Consider the following 22,053-nt stretch of genomic DNA (forward strand, 5'->3'; position numbering starts at 1 on the left):
CTTGGTTGAATTTGTTGATTTTAAGTTCCTTTATTTCTGTAGACAACTTGTCCTGGAGCGCTTGGTTAGTTGTCATATTCAATGAACTGATGACATCATCATTAACAGCTCCTTGCAGAGCTGTGCGTTTCTCTTCAATCGTGTTATCCATTTCAATAAAATCCTAAATAAAAGTGTGAATTAAAAGTTTGCATCTCGGAGCATTGGAGCACCATTAGGTGCAAAAACTCGACTTACCCAGTTGCGGCCCACTTTTTGAAAGCAAACCACTCGATTTCATCTCTACGTTATATTGGCATCGAACATGTCACCGTCCCTAGGAGAGGGGGTGACCTCGACAATTTATTGTTAAAACGAGAGGCTACCCGGATCTTTAATTTAAAGACCCTTGCTCCCTTCGGTCTCAACGTAGACTTTGATCTGAAGCCATTATTGTGATTTTGCTATTGTAAATGTTTGTAGGCTTATGTAGCCAAATTGTATCTATAATCGTACGTTATCCATATGTTTTTTTTATGCTGTTTTAATATATAAGAATTAACCAATGATATCAGGCCACACCTGGCCATGATTACAGACACCTGTGTGTGTCTTTTGACACTATAAATGAGTCATCCCGCAGTGTTTGTCATTATACCCTGATGAAGACAGCTTGGCTGTCCAAACGTTGGACATAAATATTTTTGCATCTGAGCTCCTAGAGTGTGTGGCTCTCCTTTATTTTTTTAAACCTTTACAATAAACACCTGCTGCGCCCTGTGCTTGAAACCAGCTCTCTGTCTCCCCTTGTGTTCATTACAGTAGGTTTATGTGTATGATATTGGATGTGATTTAGCGAGAGTGTGTATGTCTGAATACGAGTAAGGCTATAACGTGTGATGTCCAAATAAATAATAACCCAGACAATTTGCATTGTTGAGTGTATGTGTTTAACATGAAGTGAGTATAGCCTTAATATTCAGGATGATAATTTGAATCCATATCGTATCACCATCATAGATGCATCATAATTACATTTAACAACATTTTCAGAGAAAAACACATCCCAGCACTTCCATAGCAATTGACGTTTCAAGTGACTATGAAAGAGACCTTGCTTTACTCTAGAGATGGCTTCACTACAGTACAAATGTATCCCGTACAATATGTTCTCATTCCCCAACGTCCCTGTTCTGATATCTTCCCATTGCTTGTTAAACATATATCAACATGTAGACAGACAAAAACATATTACATTTTAGAAAAGTTTCACAATAAAGAGAGAGCGATCGAGTGTTTGTATATGTAAGCGTGTATGTAATTGAGTGTGTGTGCTGATAAAGTTCATAGTGTTTAAATATTTGTACAGTTCCAATTTTTTTCCATAACCTGAAGTCCCTGTAGAATTTGGTACAGCCACGGTGTTATGGAGCTGTCTCGGAAGAGCTGTCCATCTATAAAGAGTTTGTCTACAATGAGAAAGGTACTCTCCCTCTGCTGCCTCTGTACAGGATACAGCCCCTTGCGACGTTCGTTTATCTCCCGGGGAAATTGGTAATGAATTAGGTCCCTTTAAGCTCGCTTCCCCTGCTTTAGATCAGCTCCTTTTGTTGGTTGTGTTCAAATTTTGCGTTGGTCTTGTCGCACTGAGCCACCTTGTTTACAGTCTCTATAGGAAGCTTCAAGGTGGATTACACGAACTCTGATCGCCCCCTCTGGATTATTTGATGCGTCCTCAGCCATCCCCAAAAAATATTAGATTTTCACGCATGCTTCGGGTTTGTATGTCTAGTAGCGACTCCCTCATCATCCTGTTTTCCCTGAGTAGACAATCCATGTTGGAATCGAGGGTTTTTACCTTGGCTGTGAGTGCCTTGTTCTCTCCTTGGAACGTGAGAATTTCACTCTGGCTAAACTCCAAACTCCCCCTCAGCCCTGCTTCCTCCTCACACAACTTTTCAAGTGTTGCATGGATTCCAGCAAGAACACTCGCCTCTACTTCAAAAGGTTAGTAAATCGTCAGTGTCTGTAGATTAATCTGCCTTTCTATTTTTGTAGGGTTAGAGTTATTTTGTGAGGTAGCCGGATCTTTCCACGATAGAGTATGTTGTCCCTCCATAGCATAAAGCTATTGATACTCATCGATTTCCCTCAGGCTCTCCTTAGTATCACATTTGGCTCAGAACTGCAAGCAGTTGTTTACAAATCTTTTAACGATGTGTCTTTCCCAGGACGACCGAAGATGTTATTGAGTTATTTCTTTTTAAACAAACAGACAGGGGAGAAATTCCAACCGTTTTCCCCATTGTAAAAGAATGATATTAAGCAACCGCACCTAAGCAGAACGAGTACAAGGTAAGTGATGTCATTTCAATGGATAAACAAATGCATTGCCTTAAGATGACCACATTTTTTACATTTTTGCTGAGCTTGACCTAATTGATTATATTCATCATGCATGATATATAGCCTGTGGGAAGAGGGGGGGATGCATGCTTATGGCATTGCCAGCAGTAAGATTTGAGTTCGATTCCAAAAAGGAAATCGCTGTAGGTTATGAATGGTATGTCATTTATTTATATTTTTTACCTTAATAGACAGAGTTAGTGCACATGTGTTATCGGGTCCAAAGCAACCGCCCAGAGTTTAAGTAGTGTCCCTTTTTAGCCGCTATGTATAGATGACTGGTGGGCTTACGTCTAGGGCCAGTTTATTGCTGAGTTTGGCCTGGACCATCTCGGGAGTGTCCTCCACGCTGGTGAACTTCAGATCGCTGACATGTTGACGGTACTTTTTCTGGAAAACACCACAGATAAAGCACAGTATGTGAAATGAAGAGTAAATGAAATAAAATCTAACTGTGTTAAAAATGCACTTAAAATTTAAACACACTTTACAGTAAAACAAAATAAAAGACGTTAAAGCAAATAAGAGGTAGGCTGGGTCAAAAAGAACTCTACCCCCAGTTAATGTCAATATATTTTAGACTGTTCTGGAGCTGAAATAGATCCATGTATAATCATGACTAGGGTGTTGTTGTTGTTAAGGAAATTATAATAAAGATGATTATGAATAGAGTACTTCTGATGATCAACATATTTAAAATCACCCCTACAGAGATTGACAGAAATTAAGGATCACTGCTAGCTAAAATAATGAGATGGGTCAATCATATTGCTTTCACATATCATGTCACTGTTGGATTGAGGTCAAGAAGGAAGAGGTGCCGTGAGAAAGAGGCAGCTTTGTGGACAGAGCAATACAAAGACAGCTATACTATAGCTATTTTTCAATAAAACTTCACAATACGTTCGATTTGGCTGCTTGTGGGCAAGGAGACCCCAGCTCCCCTAAAACCATTTACAACTATGTGCCGTTTTTAAGGGATAGTTAAAAGTTAACTATTTGGTTTTAATACTGTATAATCACCTATTTAGCATAGTCAGAACTACATATTTCCGATTATTCAATACAAAACAATTACACACATTTAGCTCCATGAGAGTTATACAGTAAGTAACTTTTCATGATCAGTAAACATCAATGATAATGTAATTTCAGATACGTGAAGGTACCTATCCATTTGGCATGTACTAAGCAAACATCCTTTAGCTTTGCTTCATCAGAGATCAGTATTTTGGAACGAGGATGACATCGGCAAGTTGGACTACTGTTTTCACCACTATAGATGGCAATGAAATCAAATAATATTTGGATATAGTCATTTAGTTTATCCCCTGAAAGTTTGCTTGTTTACTAGCCATATTGACATGATCTGTTATTAGCTAGCTAGCCAATTTCACCTGGTTCGTCAATCAATGTAGCCTATATCATGTGTCAGCAGCAATCGTAATTAAACACTCTTAAAAACAATGTTGAAAAGGGGATAATGTGAGCTAACTTCACTAGGTAGGCCTACATTGGTTGGCGAAAAAGTACATTAGGTCTACAGTACTTACCACTATGGACAAAGTTTCTGCCAGTAGCTTGGGAAGTAAACAGGCAAATGCTCGCTTCTGCTACTTGACAGGCAGAGCCCACAATAGATGCAAAAATAAACCACTCATACTTGTCAGGCAGAATTCACTTTTATTTTATATCGCTCAAATATCCAATTAATGGTGGCTAATATTGAGCGACATTGTGAGGCTACCCTACATATCTGAAATTACATGATGAATTAATGTTTACTGATCATGAAAAGCATGCAGTTAGTTAATTCCTGTATAACTCTGATCATAGAGCTAAATGTGCACAATTGTTTTACATACAATAATCAGAAATGTGGAGGTCTGACCATGCTCTTCAAGAGGTGATGACAACCAAATTGTTTTTATTACATAAAAAAAAACATTCAATCTACCTGCAGTGAAGCCACTCAACATTTACATTCCATTCCATCTAGCAGACACATCCAGAGCGTCCAACAGGAGCAACCAGGGTCAAGTGCCCCACCCAAGGTCACAAGGACAGATCCCTCACCCAGTTGAATCGGGGACCCGAACCAGCGAACTCTTGGCCACTGGCCCAAGCTCCCAACCATCCAAGATCCCCCAACAGTTCCCCTCGACAACAACGTTTGATTTTCACATGATGTCAAGCAAAGAGGCAGTGAGTTTGAAGGTAGTCCCTGACTCAAATGATGTCAATTATCCTATCAGAAGCTTCTAAAGCAATGACATTTTCTGTAATTTTTCCAAGCTGTTTAAAGGCACAGTCAACTTAGTGCATGTAAACTTCTGACCCACTGGACTTGTGATACAGTGAATAAGTGAAATAATCTGTCTGTAAACAATTGTTGGAAAAATTACTTGTGTCATGCACAAAGTAGATAACTAGGGTGACCATATGTCCTCTTTTTCCCGGACATGTCCTCTTTTTGGACCTAAAAAAAATGCGTCCGGCCGGGATTTCTATATCGCCCAAAATGTCCGGGATTCGGCTTTTGCTTTCTACAGTCGCCATTCATTGTGTGCGTTTTTGGGGGTTTGCATTGCTTTGAATTTTCTCTTTAGGTCCCGCCTTCTCACACGCCACCATTGGTGGGCCATGTAGGCCTACGCAAACATTGGTCAAACTGCATCTCAATCATTACCCTCACCATGGCAACAGCCAAGAGACAGAGCAGCAGCTTGCTTGTCAACAGTGGCAAATGGCTCCAGAACAGCGTAAAAATGCCCAAACGCAAATGTAAATTCACAGACGATTTACAGAGAAAATTCCCGTGTTTTCGTCTTGGTCGGGATCCGTGTGAAGCAGAATGCATGACCTGCAAAGCTGGCACGTATGTGTCAGTGTCAAATAAAGGTGCTAGCGACCCAGAAGCCCACATAAGCTCCGCAAAACACAACATTGCAGCTAAAGGAGAGAGTTCCTCAGGTAAATTAACTGACTATTTTGTGAGAGCAGGTAAAACAGAAGATGCTGTTACTGCTGCGGTGGGAGTTTTTGCATTCCACAGCACGAAGCATCACAATAGCTACAGATCAATGGACTGCACGTCTGTCTTGTTAAAAGGCTTTCCCTGATTCCGAGACTGCGCAAAAATGTTCAAGCGCTCGTACTAAGACCGAAGCAATTGTTAACGCTGTGATAGCACCACATTCTGTCGACATAGCTCAGAAAGCACTAGAAGACATACCTTACTGTGGTGTTTCTACTGATGGGAGCAAACACGGTGCTGTGAAAATATTCCCTCTGCTTATTCAGTATTTTGATTGGAAGAATGGTGGCGTGCAAAGTAACTTAGTCTAAGTTAAAAACACTCCAAATGAGACAGCTGATACTAGGGTGACTATACGTCCTCTTTTTCCCGGACATGTCCTCTTTTTTGAAAACTAAAATATGGTCACCCTAAGATAACCAACTTGCCAAAACTATAGTTTGTTAACAAGAAATTTGTGTAGTTGTTGAAAAACGAGTTTTAATGACTCCAACCTAAGTGTATGTAAACTTCCAACTTCAACTATATACTTAGCGTCATATATAGTTGACTTAAGTATGAAAGTATGTGATTCTTAACCCAGTCATACAGTATGTCCTCTATATCAAGTGTTTAAGTTTGGTGCAACTTTGTACTTCCAGCTCTGAACAAAGACCTCATTGACCTAAGATTGAGCATTCTTTTCTAGGTTAAGGATTTAAATGTTACCTCGCTAACAAGCTCGCCAGCCTTCTTTGCTTGTTTCACATCCAGGAAATCTGCTGCCACCCAGCCCACGCCCTTCATCCAGTTCCGATCCGACCTGTACTGTTTCTGAATACACAAACAAGGAACAGCTCTCATACCCGTTCGTTATTTTAAATACTAATTTGTTCTTAACTGACTTGCCTGGTTAAACACATGTTAAGTTAATTAATACATCAAATACAATACCATTAAAGGTGCATTCTATCTGTAAAATGTCCATATGCAAATAACCTTCAACACCTATGATATAATGATATCTGTATTTATGGTAAATGAGAGAAATGCCAGCAGACATTCCTGGTGCTTTGGTTGTTCTGATGCTGCATTCATGCCCTATCGGAGTAATCAGAGGAACGATTGTCAACTTGGAGCCACAACCTGGGAGCTTTCACTTGTTTCGAACTCGTTTAGAACGCTAACGACAAACTAGCTACAGCAAACATAATATTAAAGTACAGCTATCACGCGGCTCGCAATCAAATGATGGTGTTAAAAAAAATGTTTTGTTATATTTAACTGGCAAAAAATGCTGTCATCAAAGTCATTTCTGTGGTAATAGGTTACGTCAGCATTTTGGGAAAGTCAGGGACCAGAGTTTCCAACTTGTATTTACGACTTGGAAGCTGGCGTGAGTGTTTTTTCCAAGTCGGGATTTATATTTACTATTACTCCGATTTGCTGTGAATGCAGCCTTAGACTTACGTGACTGAGAATGCTGGGAAATGTAGTTCCGGCAGGTAAAACTTACATCACTCAGTAGTCCGTAGGCCTTCTTGGCCCAGGCCACCTTCATGTCGCCGGGCAGGGTTGTGTACTTGTGCAGGAAGGTCCTGTAGTTGGTCTCAGTTGCCAGATCCTGGGCCTTCTTGGCGTGGGTCAGGGTCAACATGTCCAAAGAGGCACTATGCTTGGTCTTAGTGTCCTCATACTCCTTTCTGTAATGGTGATCACTCTGCAACCGGGTGGCCAGAGCCGAGTGCGCCATCTGAGAGTCGTCAGTGACCGTCTTCACCCCAATCATCTTCCCCTTAGTCTGCTCGTACTTCTCCTTGTATTTTACCTGGCCAGTCAGAAATGTCTCATTAGTGGCCGCTAGAAGAGATCCTTGAAAAGGATATTTAGCCCCATCCCTAACACTAACTTCTGGGACTAATCCCTGCCTACCATACCCTTTCTGATTTGTATTTTGACCAACCACATCCTACTTAAAATTAGCATTTGTGATTATGTTGTTGCTGTTCTTGTATCAATGCATTTCTGTGAGTCACAGAGATACTTAGCATAGTGCTATGCCTGGTACCTGGTCAAATAAAGGTTAACGAATACATTAATAAGGGGGTAACTCACATTACTGGCCAGGTCTCTCTTAGCCTTAGCTGTGAGGATGGACAAGGAGTCCATGCGCAACTCAAAGCCCTTCTCTCGCTGTTGCTCCCAGCTACTCTTATACACTTTCTGAAATGAAAACAAGATCGAATGATGGAACATGTTAAAAGACAGACAAGAATTGTAAATTGCCCAGAGCTGTGTTTGAATACTCATACTAACCACACTGTTTGACATAAATTGAGTATATTATATGCTTATTGTTCATAGTATGGATACAGTTAATATGCCAAATGTTCCCGGATGTCGTACTAAATTCACCAAAATACGAAGAATACAAGCAGTGGACACTATTTCCGTGCTTTTAGGGCCCATAATGCAATTCTTCTGAAAATGGGCATGGCCTCACAACGTTTTCAGATTTGAAGAAAATGGGGGAAATGATGCAGCCAAAGTCCGACGAGAGTGGATACAAATTCATTGCTTTAACTAATTATGACAAATGTTAAGAATATTTTGAGCAATGTATTGACTTTCCAAATAAGTTACGTTACGTTATATGTTGGCTGAAAATGTGTTAGCTACGCTATCCTTACGAACCGCATAGCATTACAGCAGTATGTTAATTTTTATCAGGATCCCCATTAGCTAACGCCGTAACGTAAGCTAATCTTCCTGGCATCCAAAAACAGCAGTATGTACCGGTATGTTAGCTAGTTATCTAACGTTAGTTTGCTACTAATACAGTTAACTTGCCAGGCAGTATATTAACTATAATCTAACTAACTACCCAACGTTTATTGACTTGATTATTCATGTCATTCTTAGCTAAGTGGTATAGTCGTTCTCAATGGACATTGTTCATTCTGTCTATCTACTCCGATTTCAGAGTACTCTCGTCTGAGTGAGCCAGTGCAGAATAACTGATGAATTTATGAACGCTCAACACCCTTTGAATATATGGCCGGTGTCAGCAAAAAAGAGAATAATTAAATTGTTGCCAGCAGCACAGTTAGTCACCGCTCTGGATAACATGAAAACAGTCTAACAAGCTCTGCTATGGCTAGTAAAATGGTCAGAGTGAGGTGTTGTCTCATTTGTGTCTGGAAATAGCAAGCAAGCTAGCCAACGTTAGCTTGGGTGCTTGACTGCCGTACTCCTCGGCCAGAGCGTCCAGTGATGTGCTCTGAGAGCAAAACATTCAGAATTTACGATGGACAATCTGACAACGCTTTGGATTTACAAACACCCAGAGTGCACTCTGAACGCACTCTGGCACTCCAGATTGAATTTACAAACACACCCAAAATTGTAAAATGTCTAGCTAGTAACAAGCTAGTAAGAAGTTGCATAGCAACAGCATCAACTTCCGGTAGACAGGCAAAGCGCTAGTACGCTCAACTGAAAGGATACCGTTTATTTACAGTATACTAAAATTAACTCGTGTGGCTCAGTTGGTAGAGCATGGTGTTTGCAACGCCAGGGTTGTGGGTTCGATTCCCACGGGGGACCAGTACGGGAAAAATATTTTTTTATGAAATGTATGCATTCACTACTGTAAGTCGCTCTGGATAAGAGCGTCTGCTAAATGACTAAAATGTAAATGTAATGTAAAATAAACTAATAGTATGTAGTCTGCCAGAGTCCTTACCCCACTGAGGAGGTCTGCATTGGCTTTGGCCTGCCTGAAGAGTGGCTCATCTTTATCCATGGTGTACTGGTGCATCATCCGCTCGTTGCCCGCCTTATACGTTAGCTGACGGGAGAAATAGCCAATCAAACACAAGCCGACTGAATACAGCCAGAAGAAAAGAGCAGGACAGGGTTATAGCAAATGAACAGCCAACCTCACCTTGCTCTGCAGTTCCTGGCTCTTCTTGGCGTGTTTGATAGAGAGAGTATCGGCCACCTGGGTGAACTTAACGTTGTCCACTTTCTGACGGTACTTTTTCTGTGAGAGGAAACAAAGTGAGGAGTCAACACTAAAGAAACAAATAAAAAATACAATAACACACACACACACACATACACGCTCTACCCTATTATACTGACATCACTGAGAAGCTCTCCAGCCTTCTTGGCTTGGGTCACATTCAGACATCCATCAGCCTCCCAGCCAACTCCCTTCATCCAGGTCAGATCTGAACGGTATTGATTCTGAGGGGAGAGTGAGAGAGAGAGAAAGAAAGAGGGGGACAGGCAAAGAGTGTGAGACCGAAAAAGAGAGAGTTCACAATTCATTCATATTTGATAGTAAACACTAACTTGAATAACACCTATATAGATATTTTCCTAAATCCCTATTCACCTTCCCTTTGCTCTCCCGACCCTCTCACCTAACCTCAACCCTGAAGACTCAAGTCAATTCAAACATACCTTATGACTGTTCAATTATAAGACCAAAGCTTTCTGATTATTACCCCTTTAAACATTGGCACTCAAATTCTATTATCTGCATGAGAAGATAAGCTGTTCATTTTAGTCTATTAAACACACATAGAACCCTCCATCACCACCAGTGCTGCCCATGGCCCACCCCTCTCTGCCTCACCTCGCTCTGCAGGTTATAGGCCTTTTTGGCCTGCTGTACTTGGATGTCGTCGGATAGGATGGTGTAGTGGTGGAGCTTCGTCCTGTAGTCCAGGTCGCTGGCAAGGGCCTGGGCTTTTTTAGCATGGCTCAGGTTGACCATGTCCATGGACAAGCTGAACTGGGACTGGTTTGCCTTGGAGTTCTTCTTGTACTCAATCTGTTGGAATTGTTGTAGATAACAGAGAGATAGACTGATGAGGGAGGAGATTGAGAATCAGGAGATTGAGAATCAGGAGGTTGAGAATTTCCTGGTGTGTATGTGTGTGTTTTGTACACTGCATCATTTAGAGGGTTTTGTGAACTGTGTGCTGTAACTCACAATGGTATTGTTAAAAAAAAACTAATTTAGAGTGCCTTCAGAAAGTATTATACCCCTTGACTTATTCCACATTTTGTTGTGTTACAGCCTGATTTCAAAATGGATTAAATAGATGTTTTCTATCACCCATCTAGTCACAATACCCCATAATGACAAAGTGAAACATGTTTTTAGAAATGTTTGCAAATTTATTGAAAATGAAATACAGAAATATATCACACCCCTGAGTGAAATCTTTGTAGAAGCACCTTTAGCAGTGATTACAGCTGGAAGTCTTTCTGTGGAAGTCTTTTAAGAGATTATTCAAGCTCTGTCAAATTGGTTGTTGATCATTGCTGGACAACCATTTTCAGGTCTTTCCATAGATGTTCATGTACATTTAAGGCAAAGCTGTAACTCGGCCACCCAGAAACATTCACTGTCTTCTAGGGAAGCAACTCCAGGGTAGATTTGGCCTTGTGTTTTAGGTTATTGTCCTGCTGAAAGTTGAATTCATCTCCCAGTGTCCGGTGGAAAGCAGACTGAACCAGGTTTTCCTCTAGAATTTTGCTTAGCTCCAATACATTTTTTTATACTGAAAAACTCCCCAGTCCTTAATTATTACAAGCATACTCATAACATGATACAGCTACCACTATGTTTGAAAATATGGAGTGTGGTTCTCAGTAATGTATTAGATTTACCCCAAACATATCACTTTGTATTTAGGACAAAAAGTTCATTGCTTTGCCACATTTTTGCAGTATTACCTTACTGCAAACAGGATACATGTTTTGGAATATTTATATTCAGTACAGGCTTCCTTCTTTTCACTCTGTCATTTAGGTTAGTATTGTGGACTAACTACAATGTTGATGATACATACACAGTTTTCTTCTATCACAGCCATTAAACTCTGTAGCTGTTTTAAAGTCACCATTGGCCTCATGGCCTTCCTTTCCGGCAACTGAGTTAGGAAGGACACCTGTATCTTTGTAGTGACTGGGTGTATTGATACACCATCCAAAGTGTAATTACTAACTTGACCGTATTCAAAGGGATATTCAATGTCTGCTTTTTTTACCAATAGGTGCCCTTTGCAAGGGACTGAAAAACCTCCCTGGTCTTTGTGATTGAATCTGTGTTTGAAATGCACTGCTTGACTGAGGGACCTTCCAAATAATTGTATGTGTGGGGTACAGTGATGAGGTAGTCAATCAGAAATCATATTAAAAACTATTATTGCACACAGATTCCATGCAACTTAATATGTGACTTGTGAAGCACATTTTTACTCCTGAACTTATTTAGGCTTGCCATAACAAAATGGGTTGAATATGAATTGACATTTTAGCTTTTCATTTTTTATTGAACTGTACACAAAGAGACGGGTCTCGTGGACAAAGACCCGGGTGCCTTGTTAGGATCCGTCGCCGAGAGGGTAATCTACAGATACCATCGGTCCTATTAGCCAACGTACAATCAATCAGTAATAAAATATCCTACCAACGGGACATTAAAAACTGTAATATCTTATGTTTCACCGAGTCGTGGCTGAACGATGACCTGAATAACATACAGCTGGCAGGTTTTAAGCTTTTTCGGCAGGATAGAACAGCGGCCTCTGGTAAGACAAGGGGTGGCGGTCTGTGTATATTTGTAAACAACAGCTGGTGCACGAAATCTAAGGAAGTCTCAAGGTTTTACTCTCCTGAGGTAGAGTATCTCATGATAAGCTGTAGACCACACTATTTACCAAGAAAGTTTATCTGTATTTTTTGTAGCTGTCGACATGCCACCACAAACCGATGCTGGCACTAAGACCGCAGTCATTGAGCTGTATACGTATACTACCTTACCTGACACCCTAGACCCACTTCAATTTGCTTACCGCCCCAACAGATCCACAGACGATGCAGTCGCCATCGCACTGCACACTGCCCTATCCAATCTGGACAAGAGGAAAACCTGTGTAAGGTATTCCTCTTGACTATAGCTGAGCATTCAATACCATAGTACCCTCCAAGCTCATCATTAACTTTTTTAGGATAGGGGGCAGCATTCGGATGTTTGGATGAAAAGCGTGCCCAAAGTAAACTGCCTGCTACTCAGGCCCAGAAGCTAGGATATGCATATAATGGGTAGATTTGGATAGAGAACACTCTAACGTTTCTAAAACTGTTAGAATTATGTCTGTGAGTATAACATAATTTATTTGGCAGGCGAAACCCCGAGGACAAACCATCCAGGATTTTTTGTTGTTGAGGCGACAGTGTTTTCAATGAGCTTTCTATGTGGATCTAGATTTCTAAGACACTTGCTTGCAGTTCCTATCGCTTCCACTGGATGTCAACAGTCTTTAGAAATTGGTTGATGTTTTTCTTTTGAGTAATGAAGAAGTAAGGCTGTTCAGAACGAGGGTCGAGTCTAGTGTACTGTTGTGGTTGGGGCGCACGACCTGAAAGCTCGCTCCACTTTGTTTCCATCCTGTATTGAACACTGTTTATCCCGTCTTAAATTATATCGATTATTTACATATAAAAAATACCTAAAGTTGTATTAGGAAAGTTGTTTGAAATGTTTGGATCAAAATTACAGTTAACTTATTAGATATTCTGTAGTCATGTTGCGCGAGTTGGAACCAGTGTTTTTCTGAATAAAACGCGCCAAATAAATGGACATTTTGGAGATATAACGACGGAATTTATCAAACAAAAGGACCATTTATGATGTTTATGGGACATATTGGAGTGCCAACAGAAGAAGATCTTCAAAGGTAAGGCATGAATTATATCGTTATTTCTGAGTTTTGTGTCGCACCTGGCGGGTTGAATTATGATTGTCATGTGTTTGTTTGATGGGGTGCTGTCCTCAGATAAAAGCATGGTTTCCTTCGCCGTAAAGCTTTTTTGAAATCTGACATGCTGGCTAGATTAGCAAGAAGTTAAGCTTTAATTTGGTGTATTGCACTTGTGAATGTATGAAAGTCTTTTTTTATTTTATTTTGCGCTCTGCAGTTTCACCGGATGTTGACTAAACGTTCCGCTAGCGGAACCCTATCCCAAACAGGTTTAAGCTCGAGGCCCTGGGTTTGAACCCCGCCCTGTGCAACTGGATCCTGGACTTCCTGACGGGCCGCCCCAGGTGGTGAAGGTAGGAAACAACACCCTCAACACTGGGGCTCCAAAAGGATGCATGCTCAGCCCCCTCCTGTACTCCCTGTTCACCCATGACTGCATGGCCATGCAAACCTCCAACTCAATCTTCAAGTTTGCAGATGACACAACAGTGGCGCAGTGGTCTAAGGCACTGCATCTCAGTGCTAGAGGCATCAGTACAGACACCCTGGTTTGAATCCAAGCTGTAAAACAACCGGCCGTGATTGGGAGTCCCATAGGGCAGTGCACAATTGGCCCAGTGTCATCCAGGTATGGCTGGTGTAGGCCGTCAATTGTAAATAAGAATTTGTTCATAACTAATTTGCCTATTTAAATAAAGGTTAAATACGTTTTTTTATAACAATTACCAACAATGACGAGCCTACATGGAGAAGGTGAGGGCACTGGGAGTGTGGTGCCCGTAAAATAACCTCTCACCCAATGTCAACAAAACAAAGGAGCTGATCATGGACTTCAGGAAACAGCAGAGGGAGCACCCCCCTATCCACATCGACGGGACCTCACTGAAGAAGGTGGAAAGTTCCTCAGTATACACATCAATGACAAACTGAACTGGTCCACCCACACAGATAGTGTGGTGAAGAAGGCGCAACAGCCATTGTGATTGGCTCAGTGTTCTTTCATTCATGGGGACACTGAGCCACCACAGAATCTACAGGGAGACCTATGCAGTTCAAGCCCCCTTTGGTGCTGCCGTAGATTTACATTAGAAGTTTCCACCCAAGAAGGCTCAAGTTCATTGACAGATATGACAACAAATCACTTTATATCTAGTGTAGCGTTGATTGGACTGATCATGTCAACAACATACTTTCAGAATCTTAGCTAGCAAGCTAGACAAGTATTCATCATCATGTCCACATCACATCATCATGTCCACATCACCAACGGACTATCATGGTCCAAACACACCAAGACAGTCATGAAGATGGCACAACAACACCTTTTCCCCCTCAGTAGACTTGATTTGGCATGTGTCCCAGATACTCAAATATTTCTAGAGCTGCTCCATCGAAAGCATCCTGACTGGTTGCATCACCGCCTGGTATGGCACCTGCTCGGCATCTGACTGTAAGGCGCAACAGAGGGTAGTGCTTACGGCCCAGTACATCACTGGGGCCAAGCGTCCTGCCGTCCAGGACCTTTAAACAAGGCTGTGTCAGAGGAAAACCCAAAATATTGTTCCCAGTCATCCAAGTCATAGACTTTTCTCTCTGCCATGACTGCTGAACAATTAATCAAATGGCCACCCAGACTATTTACATTGACACCCCCCCCCCCCCTTTGTTTTACACTGCTGCTACTTGCTGTTTATTGTCTGTGCATAGTCACTTTACCCCTACCTACATGTATCCTGAATCATGGCTTAGGAAATCTCCATCCCTAACTATGACATATTCCGCCAAAATAGAACTGCCAAAGGGGGTGGTGTTGCAATCTGCTGCAAAGATAGCCTGCAGAGTTCTGTATTACTATCCAAGTCTGCACCAAAACAATTCGAGCTTCTACTTCTAAAAATGCACCTTTCCAGAAACAAGTCTCTCACTGTTGCCGCTTGCTATAGACCACCCTCTGCCCCCAGCTGTGCCCTCGATACCATATGTGAATTGGTTGCCCCCATCTATCTTCTGAGCTCGTGCTACTAGGTGACCTAAACTGGGACATGCTTAACATTTACATTACATTTACGTAATTTAGCAGACGGTCTTATCCAGAGCGACTTACAAATTGGTGCATTCACCTTATGATATCCAGTGGACCAACCACTTTACAATAGTACATCTATATCTTTTTTTTGGGTGGGGGGGGGGGTTAGAAGGATTACTTTATCCTATCCCAGGTATTCCTTAAAGGTGGTGATTGACTCCGCTGACCTGGCATCGTGAGGGAGCTTGTTCCACCATTGGGGTGCCAGAGCAGCGAACAGTTTTGACTGGGCTGAGCGGGAACTGTGCTTCCGCAGAGGTAGGGGGGCCAGCAGGCCAGAGGTGGATGAACGCAGTGCCCTTGTTTGGGTGTAGGGACTGATCAGAGCCTGAAAGTACGGAGGTGCCGTTCCCCTCACAGCTCCGTAGGCAAGCACCATGGTATTGTAGCAGAGGCGAGCTTCAACTGGAAGCCAGTGAAGTGTGCGGAGGAGCGGAGTGACGTGAGAGAACTTGGGAAGGTTGAACACCAGATGGGCTGCGGCGTTCTGGATGAGTTGTAGGGGTTTAATGGCACAGGCAGGGAGCCCAGCCAACAGCGAGTTGCAGTAATCCAGACGGGCGATAACAAGTGTCTGGATTAGGACCTGCACCGCTTCCTGTGTAAGGCAGGGTCGTACTTTGCGAATGTTGTAGAGCATGAACCTACAGGATCGGGTCACCGCCTTGATGTTAGCGGAGAACGACAGGGTCACGCCACGGCTGTTAGCACTCTGGGAGGAGGACACCCAGGCCATCCTACAATCTAAGCTTGATGCCCTCAATCTCACACAAATTATCAATGAACCTACTAGATACAACACCAAATCCGTAAACATGGGCACCCTCATAGTTATCATCCTAACTAACTCGCCCTCCAAACACACCTCTGCTGTTTTCAATCAAGATCTCAGCGATCACTGCCTCATAGCCTGCATCCGTAATGGGTCTGCGACCAAATTACCACCCCTCATCACTGTCAAACGCTCCCTAAAACACTTCTGCGAGCAAGCCTCTAATCGACCTGGCCGGGGTATCGTGAAATGACATTGACCTCATCCCGTCAGTAGATGACGCCTGGTTATTCTTTAAAAGTGCCTTCCTCACCAGCTTAAATAAGTATGCCCCATTCAAAAAATGTAGAACTAGAAATAGATATAGTCCTTGGTTCACTCCAGACCTGTCTGCCCTTGACCAGCACAAAAACATCCTGTGGCGCTCTGCATTAGCATCGAATAGCCCCCGTGATATGCAACTTTTCAGGGAAGTTAGGAACAAATGTACACAGGCAGTTAGGAAAGCTAAGGCTAGCTTTTTCAAACAGAAATTTGCATCCTGTAGTACAAACTCAAAAAAGTTCTGGGACACTGTAAAGTCAATGGAGAATAAGAGCACCTCCTCCCAGCTGCCCACTGCTCTGAGGCTAGGAAACACTGTTACCACCGATAAATCCACTATAATTGAGAATTTCAATAAGCATTTCTCTACGGCTGGCCATGCTTTCCACCTGGCTACCCCTATCCCGGTCAACTGCCCGGCACCCTCCACAGCAACTTGCCAAAGCCCCCACCATTTCTCCTTCAACCAAATCCAGATAGCTGATGTTCTGAAAGAGCTGCAAAATCTATACCCCTACAAATCAGCCAGGCTAGACAATCTTGACCCTCTATTTCTAAAATGATCTGCCGAAATTGTTGCAACCCCAATTACTAGCCTGTTCAACCTCTCTTCCGTATCGTCTGAGATTCCCAAAGATTGGAAAGCTGCCGCGATCATCCCCCTCTTCAAAGGGGGTGACACTCTAGACCCAAACTGCTACAGACCTATATCTATTCTACCCTGTCTTTCTAAGGTCTTCGAAAGCCAAGTTAACAAACAGATTACCGACCATTTCGAATCGCACCGTACCTTCTCCGCTATGCAATCTGGTTTCAGAGTTGGTCATGGCTGTACCTCAGCCACACTCAAGGTCCTAAATGACATAACCGCCATCGATAAGAGACATTACTGTGCAGTCATATTCATCGACCTGGCCAAGGCTTTCGACCCTGTCAATCACCACATTCTTATTGGCAGACTCGACAGTCTTGGTTTCTCAAATGATTGCCTCGCCTGGTTTACCAACTACTTCTCTGATAGAGTTCAGAGTGTCAAATCGGAGGGCCTGTTGTCCGGACCTCTGGCAGTCTCTATGGGGGTGCCACAGGGTTCAATTCTCGGGCCGACTCTCTTCTCTGTATACATCAATGATGTCGCTCTTGCTGCTGGTGATTCTCTGATCCACCTCTACGCAGACGACACCATTCTGTATACTTCTGGCACCTCTTTGGACACTGTGTTAACTAACCTCCAGACGAGCTTCAATGCCATACAACTCTCCTTCCGTGGCCTCCAACTGCTCTTAAATGCAAGTAAAACAAAATGCATGCTATTCAATCGATCACTGCCCGCACCTGCCCGCCCGTCCAGCATCACTACTCTGGACGTCTCTGACTTAGAATACGTGGACAACTACAAAAACCTAGGTGTCTGGTTAGACTGTAAATTCTCCTTCCAGACTCACATTAAGCATCTCCAATCCAAAATGAAATCTAGAATTGGCTTCCTATTTCGCAACAAAGCCTCCTTCACTCATGCTGCCAAACATACCCTCGTAAAACTGACCATCCTACCGATCCACAACTTCGGCGATGTCATCTATAAAATAGCCTCCAACACTCTACTCAACAAATTGGATGTAGTCTATTACAGTGCCATCCGTTTTGTCACCAAAGCCCCGTACACTACCCACCACTGCGACCTGTACACTCTCGTTGTTTGGCCCTCGCTTCATACTCGTCGCCAAACCCACTGGCTATAGGTTATCTACAAGTCTCTGCTAGGTAAAGACCCACCTTATCTCAGCTCACTGGTCACCATAGTAGCACCCATTCGTAGCACGCGCTCCAGCAGGTATATCTCACTGGTCACCCCCAAAGCCAATTCCTCCTTTGGTCGCCTTTCCTTCCAGTTCTCTGCTGCCAATGACTGGAATGAACTGCAAAAATCACTGAAGCTGGAGACGCATATCTCCCTCACTAGCTTTAAGCACCAGCTGTCAGAGCAGCTCACAGATTGCTGCACCTGTACATAGCCCATCTGTAAACAGCCAATCTATCTACCTACCTCATCTCCATACTGTATTTATTTATTTATCTTTCTCCTTTGCACCCCAGTATCTCTACTTGCACATCTACCATTCCAGTGTTTAATTGCTATATTGTAATTACTTCGCCACCATGGCCTATTTATTGCCTTTACTCCCTTATCTTACCTCATTTGCACTCACTGTATATAGACTTTTTGTTTTCTTTTGTTCTACTGTATTACTGACTGTATGTTTTGTTTATTCCATGTGTAACTCTGTGTTGTTGTATGTGTCGAATTGCTATGCTTTATCTTGTTCAGGTCGCAGTTGCAAATGAGAACTTGTTCTCAACTAACCTACCTGGTTAAATAAAGGTGAAATAAAAAATAAAATGTACAAACTACCTCGACTAACCTGTACCCCCGCACATTGACTCAGTACCGGAACACCCTGTATATACAGTTGTAGTCGGAAGTTTACATACACTTAGGTTGGAGACATTAAAACTTGTTTTTCAACCACTCCACAAATTTCTTGTTAACAACCTAGAGTTTTGGCAAGTAGGTTAGGACATCTACTTTGTGTATGACACAAGTAATTTTTCCAACAATTGTTTACAGACAGATTATTTCACTTATAATTCACTGTATCACAATTCTAGTGGGTCAGAAGTTTACATACACTAAGTTGACTATGCCTTTAAACAGCTTGGAAAATTCCAGAAAATTATGTCATGGCTTTAGAAGCTTCTGATAAGCTAATTGAAATCAGTTGAGTCAATTGACGGTGTACCTGTGGATGTATTTCAAGGCCTACCTTCAAACTCAGTGCTTCTTTGCTTGACATCATGGGAAAATCAAAAGAAATCAGCTAAGACCTCAAAAAGAAATGTAGACCTCCACAAGTCTGGTTCATCCTTGGGAGAAATTTCCAAATGCCTGAAGGTACCACGTTCATCTGTACAAACAATATTACGCAAGTATAAACACCATGGGACCACGCAGCCGTCATACCGCTCAGGAAGGAGACGCGTTCTGTCTCCTAGAGATGAACGTACTTTGGTGCGAAAAGTGCAAATCAATCCAGAACAACAACAATGGACCTTGTGAAGATGCTGGAGGAAACAGGTACAAAAGGAGGAAACAGGTACAAAAGTATCTATATCCACAGTAAAACGAATCCAGGATCCAGTTCCAGAGGGAGGTGTTTAGTCCCAGGGTCCTTAGCTTAGTGATGAGCTTGGAGGGCACTATGGTGTTGAACGCTGAGCTGTAGTCAATGAATAGCATTCTTACATAGGTGTTCCTTTTGTCCAGGTGTGAAAGGACAGTGTGGAGTGCAATAGAGATTGCATCATCTGTGGATCTGTTGGTGCGGTATACAAATTGGAGTGGGTCTAGGTTTTCTGGGATAATGGTGTTGATGTGAGCCATGACCAGCCTTTCAAAGCATTTCATGGCTACAGATGTGAGTGCTACGGGTCAGTAGTCATTTAGGCAGTTTACCTTAGTGTTCTTGGGCACAGGGACTATGGAGGTCAGCTTGAAACATGTTGGTATTACAGACTCGGACAGGGAGAGGTTGAAAATATCAGTGAAGACACTTGCCAGTTGGTCAGCGCATGCCCACAGTACACGTCCTGGTAATCCATACAGCCCTGTGGCCTTGTGAATGTTGACCTGTTTAAAGGTCTTACTCACATCAGCTGCGGAGAGTGTGATCACACAGTCGTCTGGAACAGCTGACGCTCTCATGCATGTTTCAGTGTTACTTGCCTCGAAGCGAGCATAGAAGTCATTTAGCTCATCTGGTAGGCTCGTGTCACTGGGCAGCTCTCGGCTGTACTTCCCTTTGTAGTCTAAAGGTTTGTTCGTCGGAGGGATATTTTATAAGCTTCCGGGTTAGAGTCCCGCTCCTTGAAAGCGGCAGCTCTACCCATTAACTCAGTTCGATTGTTGCTTGTAATCCATGGCTTCTGGTTGGGGTATGTGTGTACAGTCACTGTGGGGATGATGTCCTCGATGCACTTATTGATTGGGTCGGCAGGTAGCCTAGTGGTTAGAACATTGGGCCAGTAACTGAAAGGTTGCTAGATCGAATCCCTGAGATGACAAGGTAAAAATCTGTTATTCTGCCCCTGAACAATGCACTGTTCCTACGCTGTCATTGTAAATAACAATTTGATCTTAACTGACTTGCCTAGTTAAATAAAATAAAAAGTTCAATTGATAAAGCCAGTGACTGCCATTTCCTCAATGCCATTGGAAGAATCCCGGAACATATTCCAGTCTGTCCTATCAAAACAGTCCTGTAGTTTAGTGTCTGATTCATCTGACCGCTTTTTTATTAAAGACCGAGTCAATGGTGATTCTTGCCTTAATTTTTGCTTGTAAGTAGGAATCAGGAGGATAGAATTATGGTCAGATTTGACAAATAGAGGGGCGAGGGAGAGCTTTGTACGTGTCTCTGTGTGTGGAGTAAAGGTGGTCTAGAATTGTTTTCCCCCTCTGGTTGCACATTTGACATACTGAGTGAAATTAGGTAAAGAACTGATTTAAACTGATTTAAGTTTCCCTGCATTAAAGTCCCCGGCCACTAGGAGCGCCGCCTCTGGATGAACATTTTCCTGTTTGCTTATGGTGGTATACAGCTCATTGAGTGCTGTTTTCGTGCCAGCATCGGTTTGTGGTGGTATGTAGACAGCTACAAAAAATACAGATAAACTCTCTAGGTCAGTGGTTCTTAACCTTGTTGGAGGTACTGACCCCCACCAGTTTCATATGCGCATTCACCGAACCCTTCTTAATTGGAAAAATAAAATTCAAAACATAGGTATATATTGAATGAACAAAATGAACCGTGCATCAACATCAGTGTTCAAAGAACAAAACCATTAAAACATGATTTTCACACAAAAACAAAAACATAATAATGAATATTTACTGCAAATCAGTGTGACTTCTACTGTTGCCTTTCAGAGACCAGTTCAGAAATGCGCGGCTTCACCTTGGCAAGTGCCACTCTCATGTCATTTTCGCAACAAAGTCTGTTCCTTTTCTTCGTTTTTATGTCCAGCATCCTCGAAAAGGATTGCTTGCAAAGATATGTTGTAACAAACGGTATGAAAATCTCCAGAGCTTTCTTAGCAATAACAGGGTACGTTACCATTTGTTGACACCAAAACGTTGAGAGCGTTGTTGTTCTGAAGAGTTGCTGTTGAACCTTCGTACGATGCTGTGAGGATCGGTTTGTTGATGGGTACAAAGCCGAGAACAGGCAGAGTAGCCTTTTCATCGAATCTGGCTCTCTTCACCTTGAATTCAGCGAGCGTTGTGTTCTTGTATTGTCCATCTCCATGCAGCTTAAGTAAGTGTTCTCTTAGTTTTGCCGGTGCTAGACTAGAATTGCTCAACTTGGCATTGCAAATCATGCAGTTAGGACGCTGACTCTCATCACGTTCCGTTATACATGTGAATCCATATTGTACATATTCGTCCGACCACTTTCTTTTTTTGCTCGACATAGTTAGTATGAAGGGATTAAAATATTAAGAAAGAAATCACACGACGTACCATCATGACAGTCACAATTCGACTACTGAGCGCGCCAAATTCCCTGCAGCACAGATAGGCCAAGCGATGTTGCGTGATCACCTGCAGCCAATGATGGCCAAGCGG

The 22,053-nt window shown here is 42.5% G+C and overlaps 1 protein-coding gene across 6 annotated transcripts in view; it reads right to left on the reverse strand.

Annotated features, from left to right (window-relative positions):
- Positions 1-22,053, reverse strand: part of nrap (nebulin-related anchoring protein) — a 126,711-nt gene that overhangs the window by 58,124 nt on the left and 46,534 nt on the right. For all 6 annotated transcript variants that reach the window (XM_045702007.1, XM_014157056.2, XM_014157059.2 and 3 more), the window contains 8 exons: positions 10,047-10,244; positions 9,548-9,652; positions 9,348-9,446; positions 9,147-9,251; positions 7,517-7,624; positions 6,918-7,229; positions 6,131-6,235; positions 2,677-2,775 (listed from right to left, as the gene is read on the reverse strand). In XM_045702007.1, the coding sequence (XP_045557963.1) occupies positions 2,677-2,775; positions 6,131-6,235; positions 6,918-7,229; positions 7,517-7,624; positions 9,147-9,251; positions 9,348-9,446; positions 9,548-9,652; positions 10,047-10,244 (1,131 nt within the window). The remainder of the gene's footprint in view (positions 1-2,676; positions 2,776-6,130; positions 6,236-6,917; positions 7,230-7,516; positions 7,625-9,146; positions 9,252-9,347; positions 9,447-9,547; positions 9,653-10,046; positions 10,245-22,053) is intronic.

The sequence above is a fragment of the Salmo salar genome, chromosome ssa19 (genome assembly GCF_905237065.1).
Source record: "Salmo salar chromosome ssa19, Ssal_v3.1, whole genome shotgun sequence".
NCBI lineage: Eukaryota > Metazoa > Chordata > Actinopteri > Salmoniformes > Salmonidae > Salmo > Salmo salar.